At 44.7% G+C, this 27,337-nt stretch overlaps 1 protein-coding gene across 1 annotated transcript in view; it reads left to right on the top strand.

Moving 5' to 3' along the window:
• The first annotated feature begins 21,349 nt into the window (after positions 1-21,349).
• NECAB1 (N-terminal EF-hand calcium binding protein 1) overlaps positions 21,350-27,337 on the top strand; it is a 41,392-nt gene continuing 35,404 nt past the window's right edge. The window contains exons 1-2 of the mRNA XM_083747933.1: positions 21,350-21,619; positions 23,942-23,966. Of these exons, the coding sequence (XP_083604059.1) occupies positions 21,509-21,619; positions 23,942-23,966 (136 nt within the window). The 5' untranslated portion in view covers positions 21,350-21,508. The remainder of the gene's footprint in view (positions 21,620-23,941; positions 23,967-27,337) is intronic.

Raw genomic sequence — 27,337 nt, 5'->3', positions numbered from 1 at the left:
TTTTTTACATGCACTGCCCTCTCTCATGTACACAGCTGTGCGTGAGCCTCTGCATACCTGGGAATTTCACGCAGAATGTCCAGGATACTCAGTGGCGTAGCGTGGGTTGTCAGCACCCGGGGCAAGGCAAGTAATTTGCACCCCCTAACCCGTGGATTTGCGCCCCCTAACCCGTGGATTTGCGCCCCCTAACCCTAACCCCCAGATGTTGCGGCCGGCACCCCCTGCACCCCCCACGCTACGCCACTGAGGATACTTGCTTCACACATGATATATACATTATTGCATGCAGGCTGCTTATGCAGGTGTTTACATATTGTGTACATGGGCTGTGCACACATGGCACAGAGTCAATCCCAGCCCCCTGTCACCTAGTGACCCCCTAGCACAGGTCACATGGTGGCCCACTGAGATACCATGCAGGGTTAGGCCTGCTGAAGCCCATAGATTTCAGAGGATTCTATTGCAAGGAAGAAACTGAGCCCCAGGTTTTGAATGGTGGGCACCAAACTCCCCAAATCAGCCATGGGAGGTATTGGTGCCAAGCGTGGAGAGTTTAACTCTCCTGCGAAAGCTGCTCAAATGTCAGTTGAACTGTACTTTTTGCATGTTGTGACATTTGTTTCCACTGTTTACTTCTCTTTTTGTTCTCTTCACACACGTGTATGCTGCATCTGATGAAGTGGACTTTTGCCCACATAAGTTAAAAAACTGTCACAGCACAATCCTGAGCCAATGGGGGGGGGAGGGGACAGAGAGCCTTTTGACTCAGGGCCTCAAGCTCAAAGGTGGCCTCAAATTTAGACATTTGTTAATGTTTTGACGTCTGGTAAGTTTCACAACTTGTTTCTCAGCTTGGAGCTGTCCATTTAAGCAAAGAAGATAATTGTTAACTGTTACAGCTGTTGTCATATTAAAGTTTAAAATGTTCATATTAATAAATATGCATCTGTTCTCTTGGCACCATATTATACCAGCATGAACACGTCCTCTCAGATCACCTGATATATATAGACAAACCACTTATTCTTTTGTGGTGCCTCATTTTGTTTTTGCATTTTTTAATGTTTCATAAAATCATAGAATCTTAGTTGGAAGGGACCCCAAGGGTCATCTAGTCCAACCCCCTGCAATGCAGGAATCTCAGCTAAAGCAGCCATGACAGGTGGCCATCCAACCTCTGCTTAAAACCCTCCAAGGAAGGAGAGTCCACCACCTCTTGTGGGAGTCTGTTCCACTGCTGAACTGTCAGAAAGTTTTTCCAAATGTTTGGTCGGAATCTCCTTTCTTGCAACTTGAAGCCATTGGTTCAAGTCCTACCCTTTAGAGCAGGAGAAAACAGGCATGCTCCCTCCTCCATGTGGCAGCCCTTAAGATATTTGAAGATGGCTATCATATCTCTTCTCAGTCTCCTCTTTCGCAGCTCCTTCAAGTGCTCCTCATAAGGCTTAGTTTCCAGACCCTTGATCATCTTGGTCGCCCTCCTATGTACACATTCCAGGTTGTCGACATCCTTCTTAAATTGTGGTGCTCAGAATTGGACACAGTATTCCAAATGTGGCCTAACTAAGGCAGAATAGAGTGGTACAGTCGTACCTCCAATCTGTTAAGGTCATTTTGAATTCTGACTCTGTCTTCTGCGGCATTAGCTACCCCTCCCAGTTTGGTGTCATCTGCAGATTTAATGAGCATCCCCTCAATTCCTTCATCCAAGTCATTTATCAAGACGTTGAACAACAATAGGCCCAGGACAGGGTTTATTATGGCTAGGGGTAGACTGGGCCTCTATGGATCTCTGAGAGGGCCTGGATCAGTCCTAACCATGTCTACTAAGATGTAAATATTGAATTCAATGAGGCTTGCTCCCATGTAAGGGGTTAGGATCATCTCTGTAATCTGTAAGATGCTACTGGATTTCTTTCAATTACATTACACCCACCTAGCTAGCTACCACTCTGAGTGTGACACCTGCATGTCATGGATGCTTTAACTGAGATTCCTGCCTTGCAGGGGGTTGGACTAGATGGCCTATGAGTCCCTTCCAACTCTAAGATTCTATGATTTTGTGTTTCACATTTAAGGCAAATAGCAGCTTGGGTGAGGTGGGGCATTGGGAGTTCAGTTGGGGGAATGACATGGGTAGGCGGTTACTGCATCACCAACAGTCCTGCCGATCAGATGGGGCAGCTGCTGTGTTGTTGTTAAAATGTGAGCGCTTGTTGGCAAATCTCCTGTGTTGTCTGTTTGGGGCCTGAGATAAGGCAATGCTCTGCCCTCATCAATTGCTTATGGTCCAGTTTACTGCTGACCTTGGAATTAGGAAGGTCTAGCTGGTAGTTCATTAAAAAAAACCTGCTTCCATCCACAGACTAAGCTATGATTCTCCTGTATACTGTGATTTGGATATTATCATAGGCTGTACTGTATTGGTCAATTGTCTGGATATGGCATGTAATTGCCGCTTATGGAGAAGTTGATGAGGACAATCACTAATGATCTGGGTGTCTTTGAGTAAGCAACTGAACTAGAGAACTCTTGAATCGCTCCCTCCCCCACCCTCTGTATTATTATTACAGTATTTTCACTACTGGAGAATTTAGTCTGGGCTATACGCTACAGGGTGTTCTATTTTTCCACTCAAGTGGATAACTTAAGAAAAAGTGCATGCAGCAGATCCTGCCGAGAGTATGTCTCTCAGCAATACTAAATGGCTCACGGCGCAGTCCGCATGATGTTGCACACAGAAGCAGTGAATCAAATCCAAAGTTGATTTATAAGGGTACAATTTTAACAGCAGTTACATGGAAGAAAGTGAAACACCCATGAATGAGTTGGGTTAGCTCAGGAGGGTGGACTCACTGAAGAGACAGAAGAGGGAAAGTGAAATTTTTTTTTTGCTGGGGAGTTGAATAGTATTTCTGGGCTCCTGTCACTTTTTATAATGGCTACCTCCTTCAAGCTGCAAGTCTGCCGTTTGCTGCTGTTAGTCCCTGTTGCTTAGGGACAAAAGCTGTTTACAAAGGAAGAACTCTGAAGTATGTCCAGAATCTTGGTGATTTAGAAGATTTGTAAGACAAGCAATAATTTTCTAATTTTCTCTTTGCACTTGGAGAAACTATTTCATTGTTCGCATGTTAAAGCAAATTACTTTTGCAGCAGTTGCTGTAAAGCTTTGTATAATTGTGATTATATATATATATATATGATGCATAAGGCAGACAGCTGGGGTTTAGATTTGACCCTGCGTGCAATTTTTTTGGCGTGATCTGTCTAAACTTTAGGCTTATTAGTGAACAAAAAGAATAGTTAGTGGACCCAGCTCACAACTTCCCCATTGCAGAACATTTATTAAAAACAACATGAAGGCAGGTTTGTTTGTTTTTCAAGGAACATTCAGACCCTATCATTGGAGTTGATGGAAAGTGTAGCCCAAAACAACTGGAGGACACCAAGTTTGGGAATGCTGGATCAGAACATTATATAATACAAATAAATATAAGGTATATAGTTTGCCTAAAGTCAAATTGTATAAAACCACAACAAGAAATTGAAACTAAATACGAAACCAAGCATGGTGTAGCCATAGGGTCAAACTCTTAAGGGATATTTTTTGTTTGCATTAAGGAAGCTAACAAGAGGCAGCATGAAGATGATGAGTCCATGGAGTGAGGATTGGGTCATACTCTCTCACCACCTGTGCACAGTCAGCATAAATTCTGGGTCCCTTCTAGCAGAAACTGGGCCCTTAGTTGTGCAAGCTGAGCCTTTTGACATACAATTGCATGCATATCAGCTCTTTCAGAAGCTATGCAGAATGGAAGGAAGCATCGGGAGCAAGAACCATGCAGGTGAGACTCCTCAAAGAGCTATGCTGCAATTGATGTACGTGCTAATCTTGCTTGCAATCTTTATTTCAGTTTAAACTCAAACTATCTCATAAACAGATTCATGGGTATCACACTTTCATACAAATTGCCACCCATCTCTTAGCTTAGGGATGGGGAACCTCAGACCTAAAAGACACAAGGCACAGCCCCAAATGATTAAAAGGGGCAGGGGCAGGGGCAGGAGATCTAAGGCCCAGAACAAATGACTCAGGGCATAGGACCCCTGGACCACCCCACCACCACCAACAACAACAACCCAGGACCTGCAATTCTATGTTGATAAAATGGGGGTCTGTTTACAAAAAAGAAGACTGAAACACTTTCATTTGTGTTAAGCAAATAAGCCAGACCATGTTATGTTTCCGCTTTGAAATGTATGTCAGGGCAATGGGTTGCTACAGAAGCTAAATAGCTGAAGACGCTTCAGGAATGTGAAAGAGAGAAGATATGTCATCTTCTCACCCCCAGCTGGAGGGATATCTTGGTCTGCCTCTTCTAGTGTCTGCTTTGCCAGTACAATCCCCTGCAGGGAACACACTGACAAAGGAGCACCAAGGAAGACTGAACTCTCAGCTCATCAGTCCTGCTTTTCCGCAGGGATCTGAGCAGAATTTAACCAGGTTAAATCCTGCTGCTTAGGCTGCAGACAGCGTTTCCCTGTGGGGAAATGGAGGCACAGCCTACTCAGAATTTAACCTCACCCATCAGCTGGCATCACCTTCCCATTGGAGCGATGTCAGCTGTTTGACAGATTTGGGGGAAATGGCCTTGAAGGCCAAACTGAATCCCTGGCAGGTTGGAGGGTTCCCCACCCCTGGAGAAGAATAGCCTGCCAGTGCTAGAAGTGGGTCTGAAACTTGCTTGCTGGAATAATTCTATGCAGGGGCAGGCTTGAGTCTTTCAGATTTCAGTGGCACCTTGTGCAAGGCCAAAATTCAGCATCCCCCGCTGCCTCTTGCCTTCCATTCTGCTCAAATCATTGTTGCGATACCCTGTGGCTTCCACTAGGCTTGGCACCCAATAGGGTGGAATTCATCATGCTGCCCTAAATCCACCTATATTCTATGGTTCTTGTAGAGCCCTGGGGAGGAAGGGAGCCTGCTGAAATGTTAATGTTGCAAGCTTCCCATCTTATGCTCAGCTAGTGTGTGTGTGTGCATTGCTGTGTGCATAGGGTGTGTGTTTTTGCATGCCACCCCGATCTCTTAGCAGTGTGAGAGTCCATGGGTTTGGTTTCCTTGGACTGAGAGACAGTGCAGACTGTGGTGTCTTTATGATAGATGGATAATTTATCTTGCTTCTCCCATAGCCACAGCCTTGGATTCCACCAGAAATCAGGCATGGCCATGTCTCTCACCTGCTCATTTGTCCTCTGGCACAGTGCCATATCCTTTGTTACTTTAAGGGCTCATACTTTGGGAGTCATTACCAAGAAACTTCTCTGGCTGTTCCAGCAATTACCGTATTTTTTGCTCTATAAGACTCACTTTTTCCCTCCTAAAAAGTAAGGGGAAATGTGTGTGTGTCTTATGGAGTGAATGCAGACTGTGCAGCTATCCCAGAAGCCAGAACAGCAAGAGGGATTACTGCTTTCACTGCGCAGCGATCCCTCTTGCTGTTCTGGCTTCTGAGATTCAGAATATTTTTTTCCTTGTTTTCCTCCTCCAAAAACTAGGTGCGTCTTGTGGTCTGGTGCGTCTTATAGAGCGAAAAATACGGTATTCCTTGTTGGATCCAGGAATTAGAAGGGATTCAGGTATGCAGCGTACCCTCCCTCCCTCCCCCCCCCTCACACACACACACTGTGTGAGTGTGCGCATGTAACAATATATTGGCTCAAATGGGGGAAATAAATAACTTCACGTGAAAACTTCCCATGGAACAGACACAGGAAATTGCAAAAATCAAATAGTAGTAATAAATCTGGAGCCTCAGCATGGTTTTATGATATCCAAACATTATTAACATGGAACGTATTGGTGTAATCAAAGATGAGTCAGTTGAGAAAGGAATAAAGGAGAATCTGGCAACTACAATCATATTCACCTTAATTACAAGGTTGTGTGGGTGTTAGGTTCAAAGGATATGTGAAATTGCAGGTAATGAAAGACCAGACTGTCTTCATTATCTGTGTTTTCACATGATACACCAACGGCAGGTGTAGAAGTCACCTTTTTATAGGTGTAGACAAGAGAAACAGTGACTAGGTTGACACAACAGTGACACAAGCCAATGGCAAAAATGGGAGCCATAAATTCATTTTATGTAATTGAATTTCTCTTCCCAAAGACTCAGGGCACATAAAAGCTTGTCAAATATTTCTAGCTGGATGTCTGATTGCCATTCCGAAGTGTGTCCAAAAAAGCTTTCCTGAAAAGCTTTCTTTTCAATATACATTAACATCACCATTCACCCTTGGCTTTATATTTGATTTATCCTTTTTTCCCTTCCCACATGCAGCTCTGGGTTCATTAACATCTAATCTAATTTCATAGTTTTGTGATACATCTCTAAGCCTTGTGCTCATGGGCTTCTTCCACCTACCTCTGCATGCACATTTTTAATCCCTTACTTCCGCTTTCATGGAAACCATAGTTTGCCATTACATCTGATTCAGCGATCTGGAGGAATTATGCAACCATAGTTTACTGGTTCACACATAAGGACAAACTATGATGCAGGCCTGGCAGCAGCATCCAACATTGTGAAATTCACTGGGTGGCCTTGTGCAAGTCACAAACGCTTAGCATAACCCACCTCACCGGACAGCTGAGTGGTGCAAATCAGGTATCCTATAGCAAACATCCTCAGCTGAATCTCAGGAAAGCATTGGGGGATTCACACAGACTAAAAGAAAGACTTGTAGATTCCAACCCACCCCCTCCAGGTTTTCCCATGCGGTCTTCACAATACAGTAATTACTTTGAAAGACCTCACTGTTAAAATAAGCATTGTTGATTTTGATATCCTAATATATCTTTATTGAACAGATTTTGTATACTGCTTAATCGTAAAAATCGTCTAAGCAGTTTACATAAAATATACAGTGGTACCTCAGGTTAAGTACTTAATTCGTTCCGGAGGTCCGTTCTTAACCTGAAACTGTTCTTAACCTGAAGCACCACTTTAGCTAATGGGGCCTCCCACTGCTGCTGCGCTGCCGGAGCACGATTTCTGTTCTCATCCTGAAGCAAAGTTCTTAACCCGAGGTACTATTTCTGGGTTAGCGGAGTCTGTAACCTGAAGTGTCTGTAACCTGAAGCGTTTGTAACCCTAGGTACTAAAGGTAAAGGTAAAGGTACCCCTGCCCGTACGGGCCAGTCTTGACAGACTCTGGGGTTGTGCGCCCATCTCACTTAAGAGGCCAGGGGCCAGCGCTGTCCGAAGACACTTCCGGGTCACGTGGCCAGCATGACATCGCTGCTCTGGCAAGCCAGAGCCGCACACGGAAACGCCGTTTACCTTCCCGCTGGTAAGCGGTCCCTATTTATCTACTTGCACCCGGAGGTGCTTTCGAACTGCTAGGTTGGCAGGCTCTGGGACCGAGCAGCGGGAGCGCACCCCGCCGCAGGGATTCGAACCGCCGACCTTTCGATCGGCAAGTCCTAGGCGCTGAGGCTTTAACCCACAGCGCCACCTGCATCCCTAACCCTAGGTACTACTGAACATTAAAACTGTCAGTTGAGAACAAGTTGATCTCAAAGCCCATCTTTCAGTTTCCTTATCCCTAATGAATTCTGCATTCCTGTTAGAATGAGTTACATAAAAGTTTCATTTCTGATCTGAAGGTATGTTTGCCTCTTGAATCTTTCCCCCCATTCTTCCTGGAATTGTGTACATGTTTAGAGAAGTGAATGCCTAGCCTTCACCTCTTTGCAGTCAATGCACTGCATACTTCTGCCCATTCTGGTCTTTGGCCAAGCCGATCTCTTTGAATTAACTTCTCTGTCCTTTTCCTTAACAGCTGTTGCTGCTATCACTTTACTGTCAGCTGAGGAACAGGGAGGAACAATGTTTTTCTAGGACTAGGACAGATGCCATTCCATTCTAGAGACAGTGAAGCTCCTTAAATCCCTTCGTGGAAAATCAGTGTTTTTGCTTTCAGCTGACATTAGATTGCATTTGGACTTTATCCAGACTGAGCTTCACATTTTTCTTTTTAAAAAAATAAATAAATCTGTTATGTCAAGTCCTTCTTGACATTGTTTGTACCCAGGTACTGAGGCACAGATAGTAGGATAATGCACTGTCACATGATGAAACTCATTTCTTGCTAGAGTGATTTTCCCTCCTAGTCCCCTGAAGGAGACTTACTAGACAAATATTAATGGCTAATCTAAGGTTACAAGTGACCTTGGGGGGGGGGGGATGGTGGGAGAGTGAACGGAGCTAGAATGACTAGAACATATACTAAGAAATGAGCAGAACATAAAAGCAAAAGCTCATCTGGTCCAATATCCTGTTCTCACAGTGGCCAGCCTCTTGCCTATGAAAAACCTGCAAGCAAGATTACCAATGTTACTGGGACTATGTACGTCCATAAAACATGTTCAGACCCTGCAGAGCAGATGCTTATGGTACCTATTGGTCTTCTGGAATGGGGGTTATTTTCAGAGATCATTCCCTTCTTCATATACAATAAAGGTAAAGGTAAAGGTACCCCTGCCCGTACGGGCCAGTCTTGACAGACTCGGGGGTTGTGCGCCCATCTCACTTAAGAGGCCAGGGGCCAGCGCTGTCCGGAGACACTTCCGGGTCACGTGGCCAGCGTGACAAAGCTGCATCTGGCGAGCCAGAGCCGCACACGGAAACGCCGTTTACCTTCCCGCTGGTAAGCGGTCCCTATTTATCTACTTGCACCCGGAGGTGCTTTCGAACTGCTAGGTTGGCAGGCTCTGGGACCGAGCAGCAGGAGCGCACCCCGCCGCAGGGATTCGAACCGCCGACCTTTTGATCAGCAAGTCCTAGGCGCTGAGGCTTTAACCCACAGCGCCACCTGCGTCCCTCATATACAATAGCCTATCACAAACCAAAGCAGCTGCCTTGTGAAGGACCAGGTGCGCAGCCTGGGAGTCATTTTGGACTCACAGCTGTCCCTAGAGGTCAATTCTGTGTCCAGGGCAGCCGTCTACTAGCTCCAGCTGGTATGCAGGCTGAGAGCCTACCTGCCCGCAGACGATCTCGCCAGAGTGGTGGATGCTCTGGTTATCTCTCGCTTGGACTACTGCAATGCGCTCTATGTGGGGCTACCTTTGAAGGTGACCTGGAAACTAATCCAGAATGCGGCAGCTAGACTGGTGACTGGGAGTGGCCGCTGAGACCATATAATACTGGTCTTGAAAGACCTACATTGGCTCCCAGTACATTTCCGAACACAATTCAAAGTGTTGGTGCTAACCTTTAAAGCCCTAAATGACCTCGGTCCAGTATACCTGAAGGAGCGTCTCCACACCCATCATTCAACCTGGACACTCCTAGGGCCTTCTGGTGGTTCCCTCACTGAGAGAAGTGAGGTTACAGGGAACCAGGCAGAGGGCCTTCTCGGTAGTGGTGCCCACCCTGTGGAACACCCTCCCATCAGATGTCAAGGAAATAAACAACTATCTGACTTTTAGATGACATCTGAAGGCAGCCCTGTTTAGGGAAGTTTTAAACGTCTGATGTTTTATCGTGTTTTATCGTGTTGGGAAACCCAGCCAGTTGGGCAGGGAATAAATAAATTATCATCATCATCATCATCATCATCATCATCATTCTTATTGTTCTCAATAGGGAAGGATGAGAAGTGGAGAAATTAGCAGGCAGAAAGAATGATAAAATCTGAGGAGTCCTCACAGAGAAACAGGTTAAATGATTTCTAAAGGGCATCAGGTTGGGAAAAGCTGACCTAGGCCGATAAATTTATATAGCTCTGCCATATAAATGTGCACATTAACATCTATATAAGCATCTGCACATGTGGAAAACTATGCAGATCTCCCTCTCATGTTCAGGGCAATTGTGTACTGTCAACACATGTTGCTGTCTAGGGGCAGAATCCTGGTGGCAGTCTTAAGCTGGCGGAAGGGTTTTTGATCCAGTGGATGCTTCTACTCATGGAAGAGGAGGGAAGGCGATGTTTGCAGATCCCTCCTCCCTCTCCATGTCACCTCCCTGCCTGTTCTGGAGGGTCCCCCAACTCTCTTCATTTGATTTCCGGAGGAGGAGGAATGAGCAAAAACTGTCTCCTGTCCTTTTTCATTAGCTGGATCAAAAGCCCTTCTGGGAATCCAAGGGCAGCAAATTGAATGCACCCTGAGGAAACAGTGCAATACCTTATTCAGAAGGATATTATTATGGCCATCATCATTATGACAAAGTAATGCCCATCCTTCACCCCAAGGTCCCAGGGTGGGTTGCAACAATTAAAGCTCAATATTAAAAAACCACGTTAGAGCTTGATAAATTCCTCCTTCCCCTCCTTGTCACTTTCCACTCATGAATAAATTCCATGTTAGAGCTTGATAACCTGTGACACAGCCCTTCCATTGCACAGTCACCACAGCTGTGTATTAAAGAGTTGCTAAATATATTTTTAGCTGTATAGCACATTTGTGTGTGTTTTTCTGAACTGATGTAGCAGTTGCATCTTTTTAAAAGAAAAAAATCTCTCCTTTTAATTTTAGTGCATTTTTTTAAAAAATTATTTGTTCAGGGGCATGGAAAAGAACTCTACCTGCTAGAGCAATTGTATCTAAAAACACCAGATTTTCCAAATGAATAGTGAAACTGGAGAAGAAAGGGGTTGCAGTGACGCAATATTCCACATTGATTTCTGTGGGATTTAAGCAGCTGAACTGTGCACAAGACTGCCAACATAACAGCTACCATTAATGTTATTTAATTCAGCAGCTCGATGTCTCATGTCTTTGTAAATTGCTAGGGCTGAACGGAGTCTCTTCTACACTCTTGATTACCTGTGAGGAGTGGAAAAAGCACATTTTCCAAGCATTTAGCTTTGAGAAACGGGTGGATTAGGAAAAGAAGCTTAACTCAAAACAAGGAGGTTGGGAAAGGAACTGTGGCTTGGAAAAAACAAATGCCACATTGCAGTGCAATTAACAGGAAAAGCTCTTCCAAGTATCAACAAAGCAGGGAAATGAAGAAATTAATTGGTTGTCTTTAGAGTGGTGTGGAATTAGAGAAGAGGATGAGCAAGTATTAGTGAAATTACACAACAGATTAATACTTGGCTCTACAAATGAAATGGGTGGATGCAGTATTTCTTCAGATAGGAATCAGGTTTTGAAGGAGGCTGTTACAAGTCGTATGAAAGAAATATGATTCTCATTTAGGTAAAGGTAAAGGGACCCCTGACCATTAGGTCCAGTTGTGGACGACTCTGGGGTTGCGGCGCTCATCTTGCTTTATTGGCTGAGGGAGCAGGCGTACAGCTTCCAGGACTAAGCCGCTTCTGGCTAAACCAGAGCAGTGCATGGAAACACCATTTAACTTCCCACTGGAGCGGTACCTATGTATCTACTTGCACTTTGATGTGCTTTCAAACTGCTAGGTGGGCAGGAGCTGGGACAGAGCAACGGGAGCTCACCCCGTCGCAGGGATTTGAACCGCTGACCTTCTGATCACAGACCTGAATGGGGAGAGAAAGCTTGTGAAATAAATGTTTGCAGAAAACCTTGAGGGATTTTAAGGAGGATCAAACATACCGTCAAGTGCTAGGGCGCCTGCTTTGCAAGCCTTAAATCTTCCCTGAAATCTCCAGAAAGAGTCCAGGGAAAAGTCCCATCTGAAAACCTGAAATGTAGAAAATACTAGATGGGTCAATAGGCTGACTTAATATAAGGCAGCTTCCTATGATGTTATTATTCAGATAACTTTCTGATATTGCTGTAAGTAGGGATGGTGGATAAAGTCAATTAAGTTTGCATTTAAATGGAAAGCTACCATATTTTCATTCTCTGAAACCAAACACAAACCACGACACACTCATCCTTTGAAACTCACACTTCTCCAGATTCTGCAATGCAGTTCTTCAGCCGAGTAATGTGTACAAAAATGCATATACTAGGGTTAAGTGTGCATAAAAGTGGCAATAACATACAAAAATACATTATCTTAAGGGAAACGGCTTTGCAAAAATGCGCATAGGCAAAATTGCCAACAAAAATATCAGGAGATTCACACTACAGTGGTACCTCCGGTTGCAGATGGGATCTGTTCTGCAGGTCCGGTTGGATCCCAAGGTTTCCGCAACCTGAGGACCGCTTCTGCGCATGTGCGCGTGGCGAAACCCGGTCAAATACTTCCGGCTTTGCAGCTTTCGCATCCTGAAGTTTACGTAACCAGAGGGTTAGGTAACCGGAGGTACTACTATATCAGCAAATTTTCATGAGGATTTTTAAAAATCACAAATTGCTGAACAAGAGTGGAGAAATGAATTCAAGATTGGGGAAAAATGAGAAACTTAGCAAACCGAAATGGACATGCAAATCTATCCCTAGCTGTAGGTACATTAATGTCATTCTACCTGTTGGTTGAACCATCCAGTGTCGAACAATGGGGTTTAGTTTTCAAATAAGAGTAAAGAAAGGATGGTGTGATGTGGCCTGTATCTACCCTCTCTTCCATAGCTGTCAACATTCAGATTTGAACATAAGGGATCAGCAGTCTCGAAAATAAGGGATCAGCAGCCTCACTGTCCCGGGGACAGTCTACGTGATAACGGCAGGAAGTGGTGCAGGAATAAGGGAATTTCCCTCTAAAAAAGGGAAGGTTGACAGCTATGCTCTTGGCCTGCTTTGATGTTCAGTCTGACTGGATGAGGAAAGGACCCATACACCACACCCAAAGCAAGCCCAAGAGAATTCGGCACCTGAGACAGACCCCAAAATGGTGGCTTCCTCCCTGCCAGGGAAGAAGAGGTGACGGAAGATCTCCATCAGCAACAAGGGGGAAGATTGATTGACTTTGGGATCTGCTGCCAGGGTCCACACCCCAAAGACACACAGTATTACATGTTCTGATTTATTTGATGCTAAAGATCTCTTGGAACCCTATAGTTTTAGATTACAGTAGTGGGAGGTGAACATTTGATGCTTCCTCACTTAAAAACAAGTAGTGACATAAATTAATTCAGATTACTTTCCTATTTTCTAATAACTCAAGGAACAGAAATGTAAAATGTTTATGTTGTTGTTTAGTCATTTAGTCATGTCCAACTCTTCGTGACCCCATGGACCAAATGTTTATATATGATCCAATTACAGGTTTTAAATAACTTACTGGGAAACAGAATATTCCACTTTTTAAATGTGTAAGATCCTTAACACAATGATGCATTTCTTGATTAAACAATAATTGGCCGCATAATGCAATTTAATAATGCTACTTTCAGATAAGCCAATGCAAAATTTTCTCGGTGGTATAACTCAGAAAATAGCAAGCTGTTCATTTATATGGAACTGGTGACAAATTCTAGAGGGGTAAGCCATGTTAAATTATTGCTGCAAAAAAAGCATATTTATGGTGATATAAATCTGTAAGTCATTAGGATGCCAGAAGACTCTCTAATGAAAATTACAGCACTGTGCACTGAGTAAATTCACAAACTACCGGTAAATTTGTCCTTTTCATACAATTCAGACAATTCTCTCTTCAAACCAGCAGAGGGCATGCTGAAGAAGTGATAGTAGATTTGACTAAATTAAAAAGCTTTGAACATGTAATAGAAAATTAGCAAATGTTGTCTACATAACTGCTGTGAGACCAACCACACTTACCTGAGAGTAATCCCTAATGAATTCAAAATGACTTATTTCTGAGTAGGCATGGTTAGGACGTTGCTGTAAGACATCCAGAGCAGAATAGAAAATAAAGGAAAATGGGTCTCTCTGCAGAGTGGAAATTTATAAATCCCTTGAAACGTAGCAAAATGGGTGCTTGGCTGTCATTCAACTAGTCACTAAGTGCCACTACCACCTAGACTGTATTCCTATACATACCTGGGAGTAAGTCCTACTGAACTCAAGAGGACGTTAGAGTAGACAAGCATAGGATTGTGCTGTTCTATTCTATTCTATTCTATTCTATTCTACTCTACTCTACTCTATTCACACAAAACTACATCTGCCTAACACCCAATAGTTCTGGCAAATAAGAAGTAAGACACACTGATTTTATTGTGGTTTACTCCCAATGAAATAGCCATAGAGGCTTCTTGGAAGTGCCCTGTGTGAGGGTGATCTTCCCTGGATAGTGGGGCTGAACACCTTCTCCCATTTCCTCTTCTCTGGTCTTGCCCAAGCCATTTTGCTGCCCGAGGCAAAGGACAAGGTGGTTCACACACATGTACACACGCCCATGTACACACACCACATTGCACATGTTATATATTAAAGTTCTCACCCTGGCCACCAGGGGTATTGTGTATAAAGTTTTCACTCAGGTCCACTTATGTTAATTTAGGCGGGAAACCCTGGGTTGTTGTTGTTACAGTGTTGACAGCCGGCTGCCTATAAAAGCAGGCCAGCTGAGCTGTTTGTAGTTCAGTTCAGTTCCAGCTTACTATAAAGAACCACTTGGAGAAATCTCTGTGTCGACTGCTATGTCCAGACTGGAAACTAGGGTTGCCATATTTCAAAAAGTAAAAACCAGGACACCTCAAAAGCTGTTGAGCTTTTTTTTGGGGGGGACCCCAAAATTATGGACCTTTTTTTACGCTGAGCTTTTTCAACTGACTTGCCTAAAATCCAGGACCGAGTGCCTCCTTTGAAATCCTGGATGTGTGGCAGCCCCTGAGGGCAGTAGGCTCTCTTAGGAGGTGAAGGGCAGGAAGCACATACCGCTGTGTGCAGCAATACCACACCACCACTCACAGCCCCCTGGAATTTCCGGTCCACAGCAGCTGCTTCACCCTGTCTAATGGTAGGGCTGGCCCTGCTCTCTAGTCTTTCACTCAAGCAGGTGCCATTTGGGAAGAGGGCTTCCTCTGCTCTCTCCCCATCCCCTCATATACAACACTTTTCAATTGTTGCCTGTTGTTCCCCTCTTCCCTGCTTAGAGAACAAGCATGGTTTCTAACAAAATAAAGCAGCCTACTTCAGTCATATTACCTCATTCATATTGACTATACGGTCTCTTTGTTTTTGTTATTGTGAGAGGTCACATGATGTTCATGCATATGTGAACCAATCCCCGACAGTTAAGATTAAGTGCAGCCTAAGTCCAGTGTGCTCCTTGATAGCTTGGCAAAGCCTCTGCTTTCTGTTTTTGTCTGTGGAAAGAATATCGGAACAAGCGGTTAGTTTATGAACAGGATGCTCTTTCAGTCTCATCTTCCAGTGCAAGTTCTGCACATTTCCACCCAGCCCAGGGCTAGGAACAGGATCTGATCCATAATGATGTTTTTGATGTGACCATTATGCAGTGCATTTTTCAATCATTTAAGGAGAGCATGAACCACTACCCATTAAAAAATGATGTGGTTGCCTCATTAGAGATGGAGATTGTTTAAATCTGCTCAGCTAAAAGGGACTCTTTCAAAGAACGCCACTTAACTCTAGATAGTACTTTAGTTATAAAACAGCCAATTTCATGTTCAGTTCAATGTTAGTGATTTTTTTTTTCCGGCTGGAAGCACAAAATCATTACATGCTGGCTGCCCACTTCTTGCTGCAAATAATTTGTACAGTCTGAATATCTTGGTACAGTATTCTTCTTTTTCTAAATGAAAACTTAATAACCTGACAAGCTGTAGAAGAAAGAGGAGGCAAATTAGATTCTCGTTCTCTCTCTCTCTCTCATAAAATAAAATTCCCTACATACTCTCATATGGCTGAATTCTATAGTACAAATGGTTTTATACTACAAAGCCAGGCCTAGTACTGAAAGATTATTTCAGATGAAAACAATTGACATTGTATGGATTTGTATGGTAAAGGTAAAGGACTGCTGGACAGTTAAGTCCAGTCAAAGGCAACCATGGGGTATGGCGCTCATCTCACTTTCAGGCCAAGGGAGCTGGCGTTTGTCCACAGACAGCTTTCTGGGTCATGTGGCCAGAATGACTAAACTGCTTCTGTTGCTATGGAACACCGTGATGGAAACCAGAGCGCACGGAAACGCCATTTACCTTCCCGCCACAGCGGTACCTATTTATCTACTTGCACTGGCATGCTTTCAAACTGCTAGATTGGCAGGAGCTGGGACAGAGCAATGGGAGGTCACCCTGTCATGGGGATTCAAACCGCCAACCTTCTGATCAGCAATTCCAAGAGGCTCAGTGGTTTAGACCACAGAACCACCCGCATGTGCTGAGGCAGCAAGGCCTGACATCTTTCCTTTGTTTCCCATTTTGGCTCCAATCGAACAGCCTGAGTTGGACCCTGAGAAGTGCAAACAGAAGGAAGCTTGTCTCACTTCTCCCCTGTCCCTGAAGCCCCCCTGCACCCATGGAGGGTGAGGGGTCACCCCTAATTCCTGAACAGTGTAAGATGGGGGCATGAGTGGTTTGCAGGTGGAAGGTGCAATCTGAAACCTGCAGAGCACCAAACAGACCTTCTTCTTTTTGGCACTGTGGGTTAAACCACAGAGCCTAGGACTTGCTGATCAGAAGGTTGGCAGTTCGAATCCCCGTGACGGGGCGAGCTCCCGTTGCTCAGTCCCTGCTCCTGCCAACCTAGCAGTTCGAAAGCACGCCAAAAACTGCAAGTAGATAAATAGGTACTGCTCCAGTGGGAAGGTAAACGGTGTTTCCGTGCACTGCTCTGGTTCTCCAGAACCAGCTTAGTCATGCTGGCCACATGGCCTGGAAGCTGAATGCCAGCTCCCTCGGCCAATAAATCTAGATGAGCGCCGCAACCCCAGAGTCGGCCATGACTAGACCTAATGGTCAGGGGTCCCTTTATCTTTACCTACCTCCTCTTACATTTCACCTTGTGATCAGATGCAGTCTTTGTGAACTTCACCAACTACAAACTTCTTTTGTCTACTCACTGCCAAATCCCCGCTTTGTTTACCATCTACCCTGATGAAGAGTTCTTGAGAACTCAAAAGCTTGCACACTGTTTTGTGACACTCTAGTGGGCCTAATAAAGGTTTTGCCCTAACACAGATTTTGATTCCCCCGCCCCCTTATGGGCTAAAAGGGCTACTTTTACTTTTGCCCTGGGCTGAATTCCCACAAAGGAATATTGTCTAGTTTGGATGTACAAAGTTTTTACACACATGTTTATTCCTAGCAAAAGAAAAAAATGCAACACAATTATTTTCTGTCTCAAAGCGATCCTGCATAACCATGGAAAATATTCCGTGCGTCAACTATTTTTACTGTCTTAAACTGCCATACAGCATCATTCCCCGAGAGGGCGCCATAGCACTCGTTTCGTGTTTTGATTGTCAACAAGTGAGCAACAAGAGCTTTTAAAGCATCCCATTACAAAAAATGAGAATTGCATCATTGTTGCTTTTACCGTCTGATTATTTTGACTGAAAATGTACACATGCCTGTGGATTTCTTTTATAGAAGCCCTATATGACCAAAGGGAAAAAAAGTTTGCTAATGAAGATCACACACAAGTCAGACATGAAAAATATTGAAATAGTGGAAACTACATTGTAGCAGTTGTAGCATTATTAAGTCCACTCCATAATAATAATAATAATAATAATAATAATAATAATAATAATTTATTAATTTTCCCCGCCAAATCTGGCTGGATTTCCCCAGCCAGTCTGGGCAGCTTCCAACAAAATATTAAAATGCAATAGTCTATTAAACATTAAAAGCTTCCCTAAACAGGGCTGCCTTCAGATGTCTTCTAAAAGTCTGGTACAATGGTACCTCGGGTTAAGAACTTAATTTGTTCTGGAGGTCCGTTCTTAACTTGAAACTGTTCTTAACCTGAGGCACCACTTTAGCTAATGGGGCCTCCCGCTGCTGCACCACTGCCAGACGATTTCTGTTCTCATCCTGAAGCAAAGTTCTTAACCTGAGGTACTATATCTGGGTTAGTGGAGTCTGTAACTTGAAGCGTATATAACCTGAAGCGTCTGTAGCCCGAGGTACCACTGTAGTTGTTTTTCTCTTTGACATCTGGTGGGAGGGTATTCCACAGGGCGGGTGCCACTACTGAGAAGGCCCTCTGCCTGGTTCCCTGTAACCTGGCTTCTCACAGTGAGGGAACCGGCAGAAGGCCCTCTATCTCAGTCTACATTGACTGGCAGTGGCTCTCTGGGGGTTTCAGGTAGGGAACTTCTGCATGGGAACTTCTGCATGCATAGCAAATGCTTTGCCACTGAACTATGGACCTCCCCTGGACCTTTATATTTACATTGAGTGGAAGGAGTCTGTCTTCTGTATATGTCACCCTTTAAAGCGCAAGGTTCACTGATGGCAAAGACTTCAGCAGTGATACTAATACAAGGAGTTATTTGGGCAGTGGCGTAGCGTGGGGGTGCAGGGGGGGCCCGGCCGCACCGGGCGCAACATCTGGGGGTTAGGGTTAGGGGGTGCAAATCCACGGGTTAGGGGGCGCAAATTATTTGCCTTGCCCCGGGTGCTGACAACCCACACTACGCCACTGTATTTGGGCAGTTTGCAGCTTGTCATGCAGGGTGAGAAAATTCTCTTCGCCATGTGACTTGTAAATGATTCAGGACTATAGTCCACCTTTGTATCTGGGCATCCTATTTGATGGCACTGTCCTCAACATCCAGTCAAAGATGGGTTTTTCTACCATTTAAAATTTAATCTTGTTCACACAGCGAGGCCTCTCTCATTTTCCTTTGTTCCTTGTGCATTTGCTTCCACCCTCGCTGTGCTGCACGTGTTTTTAGTTGGCCGGAACAGAAATTTCCGGCAGGAAACCATCTTTGATCCCTCCTACCCTCTGCCTTTGTAGATGATAGGCGACAGATTCATTTTGTGTGGCTAAAGAGACGTGTCGCACAATCTGTGCCAAGGTTAATGGAGCAATCCTAAGCAGGTTTGTCCCGCTGAGTACTTCAATGGCATTTACTCCCTAGTTTGTACGGTTTGCAGCCTAAGGCTGTGTACACATATATAGCCTTTGAAACACACAGGGGTCCTTTACTGCACAGTGCACTTTTGTACACAGAGTCTCTTCTGTTTGCAATGAGTCTCATGGTCGTAGACTCATAGAAGGGTAGTAGAGTTGGAAAGAAGCCTGAGGTTCATTTGATCCCACCACCTGCTATGCAGGGATCCTGTTCACAGCCATCCCTGGGTGGGCTAGAACCACCAACCTTCCAGAGAGCCAGTGTGGTGTAGTGGTTAAGAGCGGTAGTCTCGTAATCCTGGGTAACCGGGTTCGCGTCTCCGCTCCTCCACATGCAGCTGCTGGGTGACCTTGGGCCAGTCACACTTCTGTGAAGTCTCTCAGCCCCACTCACCTCACAGAGTGTTTGTTGTGGGGGAGGAAGGGAAAGGAGAATGTTAGCCGCTTTGAGACTCCTTAAAGGGAGTGAAAGGCGGGATATCAAATCCAAACTCTTCTTCTTCTTCTTCTTCAGTTAACAGCCAAATGAACTGACCCACTGCACCACAGGGATAACGTCACCCAAAGTGGCAACTATTCTTCATATTGTCTGGGAACACGGGTGGGCATGCTTTCACACTAGTGTGCGATGGTGTCCTCTATTCCCCTCCATTAGTGTTTGTGGAGACCTCTTTTTAAAAAATATCTTTTTCTGCAGTCTTTCAAAAGAGAGGGGCCGGAAACTGGTGTGTTGATATACTGATATGCAGAGGATATGCAGAGGCAGCTAAGTTACTGCCCTGCTTCCTATTTTGTCCATTTCATGGAGGTGACCTGAGGAAGCACGTTCTGTGTGCACATGCATATAGCAAGTACCATATACTATATACTTTCAGGAGAAGGAATAAACCCTACACAAATCCAGAGTAGAGTCCCTAAGACAGTTGGGTGGTGTCTTGTACGCCTCCTTCTGGCAACTCCTGCAGCCAAGCTGTGCAAAATGCTCTGCTGTCCTTTGGACCACACCAGCGAGGCCAAAAAGGGGGTCTTGTCGACTGGGCAGCCCAGGACCTCCATACACACTGCCTAGGCTTGCGCCCCAGGGAGGTCACTTTGGTAATAATGCAGCAGTTTGACTTCACCTCTGGTGGCACACTCCTTTGTCTCTTGAGACAGACAGGTGCAACAGCAACATACACAAAATGGATTGCATTCGTTACAGCAGAATGCACTTTAGATCGTGACATATACTCGGAGTCAAGGGTGGATTTCATGCTCTTTATTCAGCTCATAGTGATGAGGAGGAAAGGAAGTTCCTCCAGAATGTCTGCTTTATATACATTATTTACACAATGGGCCCCACGTGATTGGCTAATTCCGGGATTCTCCTGTAGGCCAATCAGGTTGCGGATTCACTTCCACCTTGAGCTGGATCGGGTGGCTCCTTTGGACCAATCAGACTGTTGCATTCTGGAGCCTATTGTTCTAGGACCAATCAGACTGCTGTATTCTGAATCCTATTGTTCTAGGACCAATCAGACGGCTGCATTTTGGATCCTATTCAACTCAGTACATAACAGATGGGCAAGCAGTGTTGGACAGGGATGATGTGTGCACAGCACCTCAAAAAGGCACCTGCACCCAGCACTGTATATACATCATCACACTGTGTGTACATGCCTCGAGTCTTAGCATCTGTTGTCAGTTCTGGGATTCTGCCCTGAAATGTAGAGGTATGAAGCAATACTTTGATGATGATGATGATCATGATGCACTTCATCATTCTACTAACCAAGGCATTTCAAGGCAGCTTGCACAAGAACTATACAGAAAACTGGATGTGGAGTTAGCACCAATGTAAACACCGGAACAGCTGTCTCACATATGCAGAGAGCAGCTTCATGAGTATTTTTTTGGTAGAAGGATTGCAGGGGAGAGAGAACCAAAAAGATCCCATGAGTTGGGGAAAGAAGGCATTCTTGCCCCTTCTCACACTGATGTGAACACACCATGCAAATTTGGCTTGAAATGCAGCTGTCTCGGGCGGGGCGGGAATGGCTACATTTTAAGCTTCTAATGTGAAGTAAGCCTTTATGGAGCCCCCATGATCGGAGGTAGCATATATCTCCGTCTAGCAATTTCTGCCTTCAAGCCCCACCTGTAGAGTTCCCAAAAGCACCTGATTGGCTGCTGCAGGAAGCAGGATCCTGGCCTGGGTGGGCGAATCCTGCTAAGGAAACGCAAGACCTCCGAAATCTGCCACGTCTGCCGAGCAGCGGCATTGCGCGCCGCTGCTGTACAGCTCACAAGGAAAAGGCACTCTGCACATGCTCAGGAACGCAGGCGTTCGCGGCTGCTTCACCGAATAAGGTTCAGAACGCGCTGGGCGGCGATTCAGCAGCAGGCAGCCGAGTCCCCCAAAGGAGGAGGGGAAGCCGACGGCACCTTCGTTTCGCTCCTCGGCCCGTCGAGGGCGGAGCAGCGGAGACAGCGACCCGGCCCTGACGCCCCCAAAGGCCAACGGGGGGGGGGGGGGGGACCTTTGGCCCGGAGGGAGGAGCCGCCAGCGCCTGCCGCTCCCATCCAGCCCAGCCCTCCGGCACTTTCGCCGCGGCAGCCGGCAACATGGACGGCGCGGCGGATGGTAGCGCGGAAACGTCTCCCTCCAGCGCGGACGCCTGCGAAGAATTCCGCGCTGCCTTGACCATGACCAAAGGACTCTCCATCTTTCTCGACGTAAGCAGGGCGCCTGTCACTCTGGGTTGTCGCTGTTGCGCTTGCTTGGCTGGTGATCTCCCCTTTCCACCCCCCCCCCCAAGCTTCAGCATCTTCTGGATTTAGATGGATGCATCTAAATTAGAAAGTTTTCCCTGGAAGGGAGCATGGAGGGGGGCTGGGGGGGTGGCCGCCTGTTCCCCACCGGGCTCCTTACCTTCGCCTCCGAGAGCTGCAAACGATCCACAGGTTGAAGCTTCCGCCGCTCGCTGCATCCGCGGACCGAGGAGGCAAGCTGCACCTGTTGAATGTTTGCCTATCATGCAGCGATGATGATGATTAGATTTATGAGCCACCCAACAGGGGACCATGCTGGAACATGGTTTTGGGTTTTTAAAAAATATTGATCCTAAACATTTTAGATGCCCTGAGCATCCCCAAAATTGAGCCATACAGGAGGCAAATCGCAGGCGCGGTGTCTCAGCACAAAGTCCTTTATTCTCTTCCTCGTTACGTTCCTAGTTTCTGGGTGGGGGGGGGTTGAGAAATGGCACAGGTGAATCTGTTAAACACCCCTCCCTCAGACTAAAAGTAAAAAAAAAAAAAAACTTTACAAAAGCACTGGAGAATGGGATCATAGACATCCACATCTTGTGTTGTTCTGACGCCTCCGAAATTAATGGGATAAATGGGGAGGTGAAAAAAAAACGTTTTGCTGCTCGGTTGCTACTCAAGGTTGCTACCGAATATGTATAGTACTCCCGTAGTAAAAAGAAAGATCTGTGATAGCGTCGATAGGCATTGAGGGAATCTTCAATGCATAATTTCCTTGGATTTTTTTTTATTACTGTCTTTAGTATGCAGGGTGATAAGGCAGCTTAGCAAGTGGCATTCTGATACACTTGTAAATAAAAATAAGAATTGCGGGGGGAGGGGCTCATCGCACAATCCTAATCTTATTCGTATCAACTCTGTTTGCATTTGAGGGAGGCTTACTCCCAGGTAAGTGTGGGTAGGATTGCAGCCATAGAAAGAGAAGCAAGTTAGCCTGTCAAATGGGGAGAGCAAATCAAAGTAAAAAAATGCAATCCACCCCATCATTTGTAGGAGGCAAAATTATACTATTTTCCTCTAATGCATTAACGTTTTTCTTTTGTAAAAATAAATAAACATAAATGTGGGTTAAACTAAGTTAGTTGTGCTCATTAATTTCAGTGGCTAAAGACATATGAATGGAAATTAAAAACTTCAAACTACTAATTGAGTCACTTTCTTATGGACAGCCAGACTGGTTTCGAATATTAATTGATTGCCATGGAAAATGGAAGGACATCTATACTGTATCTCATTTAGTACTTGGATAGGCTGTCTGTGATATGATGCGATACGATAGATATTAAATTGTATAGATCACTTTTCCACCCCAAAAAGGTCCTCAAAGGTCACACAAAAGAATATAAATGCATTTTTTGGGGGGGAGATTAAATTTAAAAATATAATTAAAATTAAATCTAAAAAATTATTTAGGTAAAAAGGAAACATTGTAAGAAACAAAGTGAATCTAGAGAAGCACAAAAATGAGACCAAAATCTGCAACAGGACCAGTCCATTTCGTCAATCAGAGATGCCAACAATTAATATTGTAAGCATGTAGAGAAAGGATGGCTGGCATTTATCAGGCATCTAGGGGAAAATCCTGTGCACAAGAAGACGGTATAAGATTACATCAAGTACATTCAGCTGCAGCGGCTGCTGTCCTAAGCCTGGCAGAGGGAAAACAAGCCTTTAAAATAGTGGGGGTTTTTTGTCGTGTTACAAGGTGTTGACAAGCATAAAATGTTGAATCCTGCACACTGTTAATGGTCAGATCCTGCTAAATAATAAATACTATTGTATGTTGATTATATCATGTGCTAAATACCGTTGGGATAGCTCAGCCAGTAGAACAGAAGACTTTTATTTTCATGGTCGTGGGTTCAAGCCTCACATTGAGCAAAATATTCCCAAGCCATCTTTGGTTGGTGGCCACCACTATAAGTTGGTAGCCATATTCCATGCAGTTGCTAATTTGTGCATGACTGAGAATGACTCCCCACTTTGCATGGATGCACTTTGGAACACGTTCCCCATCCCTTATCCAACAGAAAATGTTACCTCCAGAAATATTACCTGTACTGAGATACTGTAATCACTATAATCTTTGGGTTGGAACAGCTATCATCCAGTTTGCCAAGGGTGTATTTGGGCCTTCATCTACACAAAGCCATTGGGAGCAGTCATTAGGACTTTCGGGGAGAGGTGCCATCAGTATAATGTACTAAGCCTGAATTTATTTCTTTGCAGGTCCTGAGAAGAGCAGATAAAAATGGTAAGTCCAATTACTTCTTTATTTTCAGAGAAATGTAGTGTTAAAGCACTAAGGGATTCCATTGGGGTATTTAGTTTGACTCTTTGCATTGGATTATAGAGTGCTCTGAAATGGGCTTTCTGTAGTCTTGGTAGCACACAGTGGCATTGATGGTTTTATCTGTGGGATGCTGGTGGCAAGACAGATTTGTTCTTGTTTTTCCATCACTGGAAGATTGCTTTCAGGACAGTAGAAGGACTGTTTGACTGGTCAAATGTGCAAAACAGATTTGGTTTTGTTATGTAAAATAGGTGGACAAGTACAAGTGATTTGTTGCCATAGGTGATAAAGGTTGGAGGTCCTAATGTACTAATTTTGTTTCTGTGGAAAGGCAAGCAGTTCAGACTGGGACTAAAAGAGATGGTCTCTAGAAAGATGCTTACTTCAACTATGGCAATAACAGGACAGTATCTTTCACTGCACCTGAGAGAACCAGGCAGGCCACACGACACACTGCATCTTTTAGCACCTCAGTGACATTCCTCACCTTAGCATCCACAACCTAAGGTAGTTGCTTTAATTTACCTAATGATAAGTACTAGTTATAGTTGAAAGTCCCAGGATGGGTGGGCCAAGAGCTTTAACGTGTTAACCTCAATAAGTTCAGTTTTGACTTCCAGATCTGCTACTCCCCTTTTCACAATACAAGATCTAAGCAGAAATCTTGCATTGCAAATAGAACTTGGGTCCTGCATAGAAACATCTGTGCAGTGTTTACATTTCCTTCTAACTGCATTCCTAAAAGGCAGACAATAATTAAGAACTGAGGAAAGGCACAGCATAGTTGACTGAGAATACATGATGTGTAAAGAGTTTATAAGGTGCAAAAAAAACCTGTGACCAACCCTCAACACTCCCTTCCCCCCAACACCCCCCCCCCAAAGTCTTTCTGAAGTGGATGTATCCTCTGAGCCAACACAGTTGGTAGATTTTATTTAAGTTCTATGATCCCATGCATTTTCCATAAATTAATATTCCCCAATGGAACCTCTTCCTCCATTTTTCGTTATAGGATAATGATGCCAGAATTGAGAGTCCCTGACTTAATATATGTTTATATTTATCCCAAAGAGTATCTAAAGTTTTGATGCATGGATTTGGTTTAATAATACCCTTGTCAAATTGTGTACAGTGCAAGAGAGGGTTTGTTTGTTTTAATTCTGTTGAAGCATTGAATTGTTTTAATATGACTGATCTGGGTGGAACCATTGCCAGAATGCCTACTTGGGCCTTGGGTCCTAAGCTCCTAAGTAAGAACTGGGCAGCTAAATGATATTGCAAAACGTCCCAGGTTCAATCCCAGCTAGGGCTGGGAGTGTCCCCCTACTGAAACCCAAGAGATCTGTTGCCAGTCAGTGTAGATGGTATCAAGCTACTGGTCTGCTTCAATATGTAAGGTAGTTTCCTATTTTCCCTAGGAAAACTTTTACACCCTGTCATTAGGATTTATGTGTTAGACTGCAGCCCACTGGGAAAGTCAGTATAATCTTCCTTTACTGAACACATTGTTGGTGGGTAAGCTGCCAAAGATAAATACCATTCTCATATAAAACAATATATATATATATATATATATATATATATATATATATATTACCTTTTAGAGTTTAGTTTATTCTCCAAAGAGCTCTAAACAGGTTTCTATGACTACTTGAGAAAATGCTAATGAAACACGTTAGGAAGAGAGTATGTGAGATCAGGAAGGTGGGTGAAATAATTTCTCAAAAGATATGTTGCCAGGGGGAATGGTACTGCATTTGGTTAACTTTTCATCTGAAGAAAATGGGATTTCAGCGAAGGCTTTCATTTCATGATTCGTCTTGTCTTCAAGATGTGAACTTTTGGAAAGATCAGAGGACAGAAAATTGGCTTCTTTCTTCTACTTTGAAAATCATTGAGAGAAACTAGCTGAAGCCCTTCTTGTGGCACCTGGGCGTTGTTTAGTTCAAGGTTGGGTTGAGTGAGGGCTATTCCCTTGTGGCCACTGTGAGCCTGGTGACAGCCCTAAACAGGGTTGAGAGATGGTTATTTATTTTTTACTTCATTGTTTCTACAAGAGAGCCAGGAAATCTGGTGTGGAGAAACTTTCAGCCTTCTTTGGACAATAACATATGCAGCCTTGGTGCTTGATGATGCAGCCTCAGTCCAGTATCTCTGAAGGAGCATCTCCACCCCCATCGTTCTACATGGACACTGAGGTCCAGCGCTGAGGGCCTTCTGGCGGTTCCCTCACTGCGAGAAGCCAAGTTACAGGGAACCAGGCAGAGGGCCTTCTTGGTAGTGGCACCCACCCTGTGGAATGCCCTCCCACTAGATGTCAAAGAGAAGAACAACTACCAGACTTTTAGAAGACATCTGAAGGCAGCCCTGTTTAGGGAAGCTTTTAATTTTTGATGCATTGCTGTATTTTAATATTTTGTTGGAAGTCGCCCAGAGTGGCTGGGGAAGCCCAGCTAGATAGGCGGGGTATAAATATTATTATTATTATTATTAGGCAGGGAAACTATGCCCTCTCTGACTTCCACATACCTGCCTAGGCAGCCTTGAACAGCTTCTTCCACCAGGAGTTACAAAAATCTGTAGATGACTACCATCATAGGGGGTGCCACTTCCATCATAGATGGCGTCAGAAGGGATTGGGGGACAAGTGCCTTCTGAAACAAGCAGTTCGCCCTCCACTTACCTCCTGCCATTTCTGAACTCTGGTCATTAAACATATTGTCATGGACTGACTGGAGGCAGAGGAGTGGTCGGAGGCACTAGCTGGGGAACTCTCAGGGGAAGAAGGCTCAGAGCCCAGGGGATTGGTGGTGGAATGACAATGAGTAGTCAGAGGGAGATGAAGGAGCAGACTGGGAGGAGGAGGCATTGGAAGCTGAAGAGGTAACAGGGTTTAGTGAGCAGGAAGAGGCTGTGTCAGAGAACAGTACAGACTCCGAGACAGAAGCAGAGGAAACAGAGATGGTGCTGCGACCAGCTCCCCTCTCCTCTGGTCTCCTAGAACACACAAAGAAGAGGGCAGAGTAGAGAGTGGATGTGAGCAGATGCGGTCTGTGACTGCTTGGGAAAGACCCTCAAGAAGAGGAGCATTAGAGAGCAGTGGGAAGGAGGGGACCATCTGTCCTTGCAACTACAGTCGTACCTTGGTTTTCAAACAGCTTAGTTCTTGAACGTTTTGGCTCCCGAATGCCGCAAATCCGGAAGTGACCATTCTGGTTTGTGAACTATTTTTGGAAGCCAAATGTCCGACGCAGCTTCCTGCAGCCAATTGGAAGCCGCGCTTTGGTTTCTGAATGTTTTAGAAGTCGAACAGACTTTCGGAACGGATTCCA

The sequence above is a fragment of the Podarcis gaigeae genome (genome assembly GCF_964106915.1).
Source record: "Podarcis gaigeae genome assembly, chromosome: 7".
NCBI lineage: Eukaryota > Metazoa > Chordata > Lepidosauria > Squamata > Lacertidae > Podarcis > Podarcis gaigeae.
Note: the sequence above shows the minus strand (reverse complement) of the source record. Positions and strands in the feature narration are given on the sequence as shown.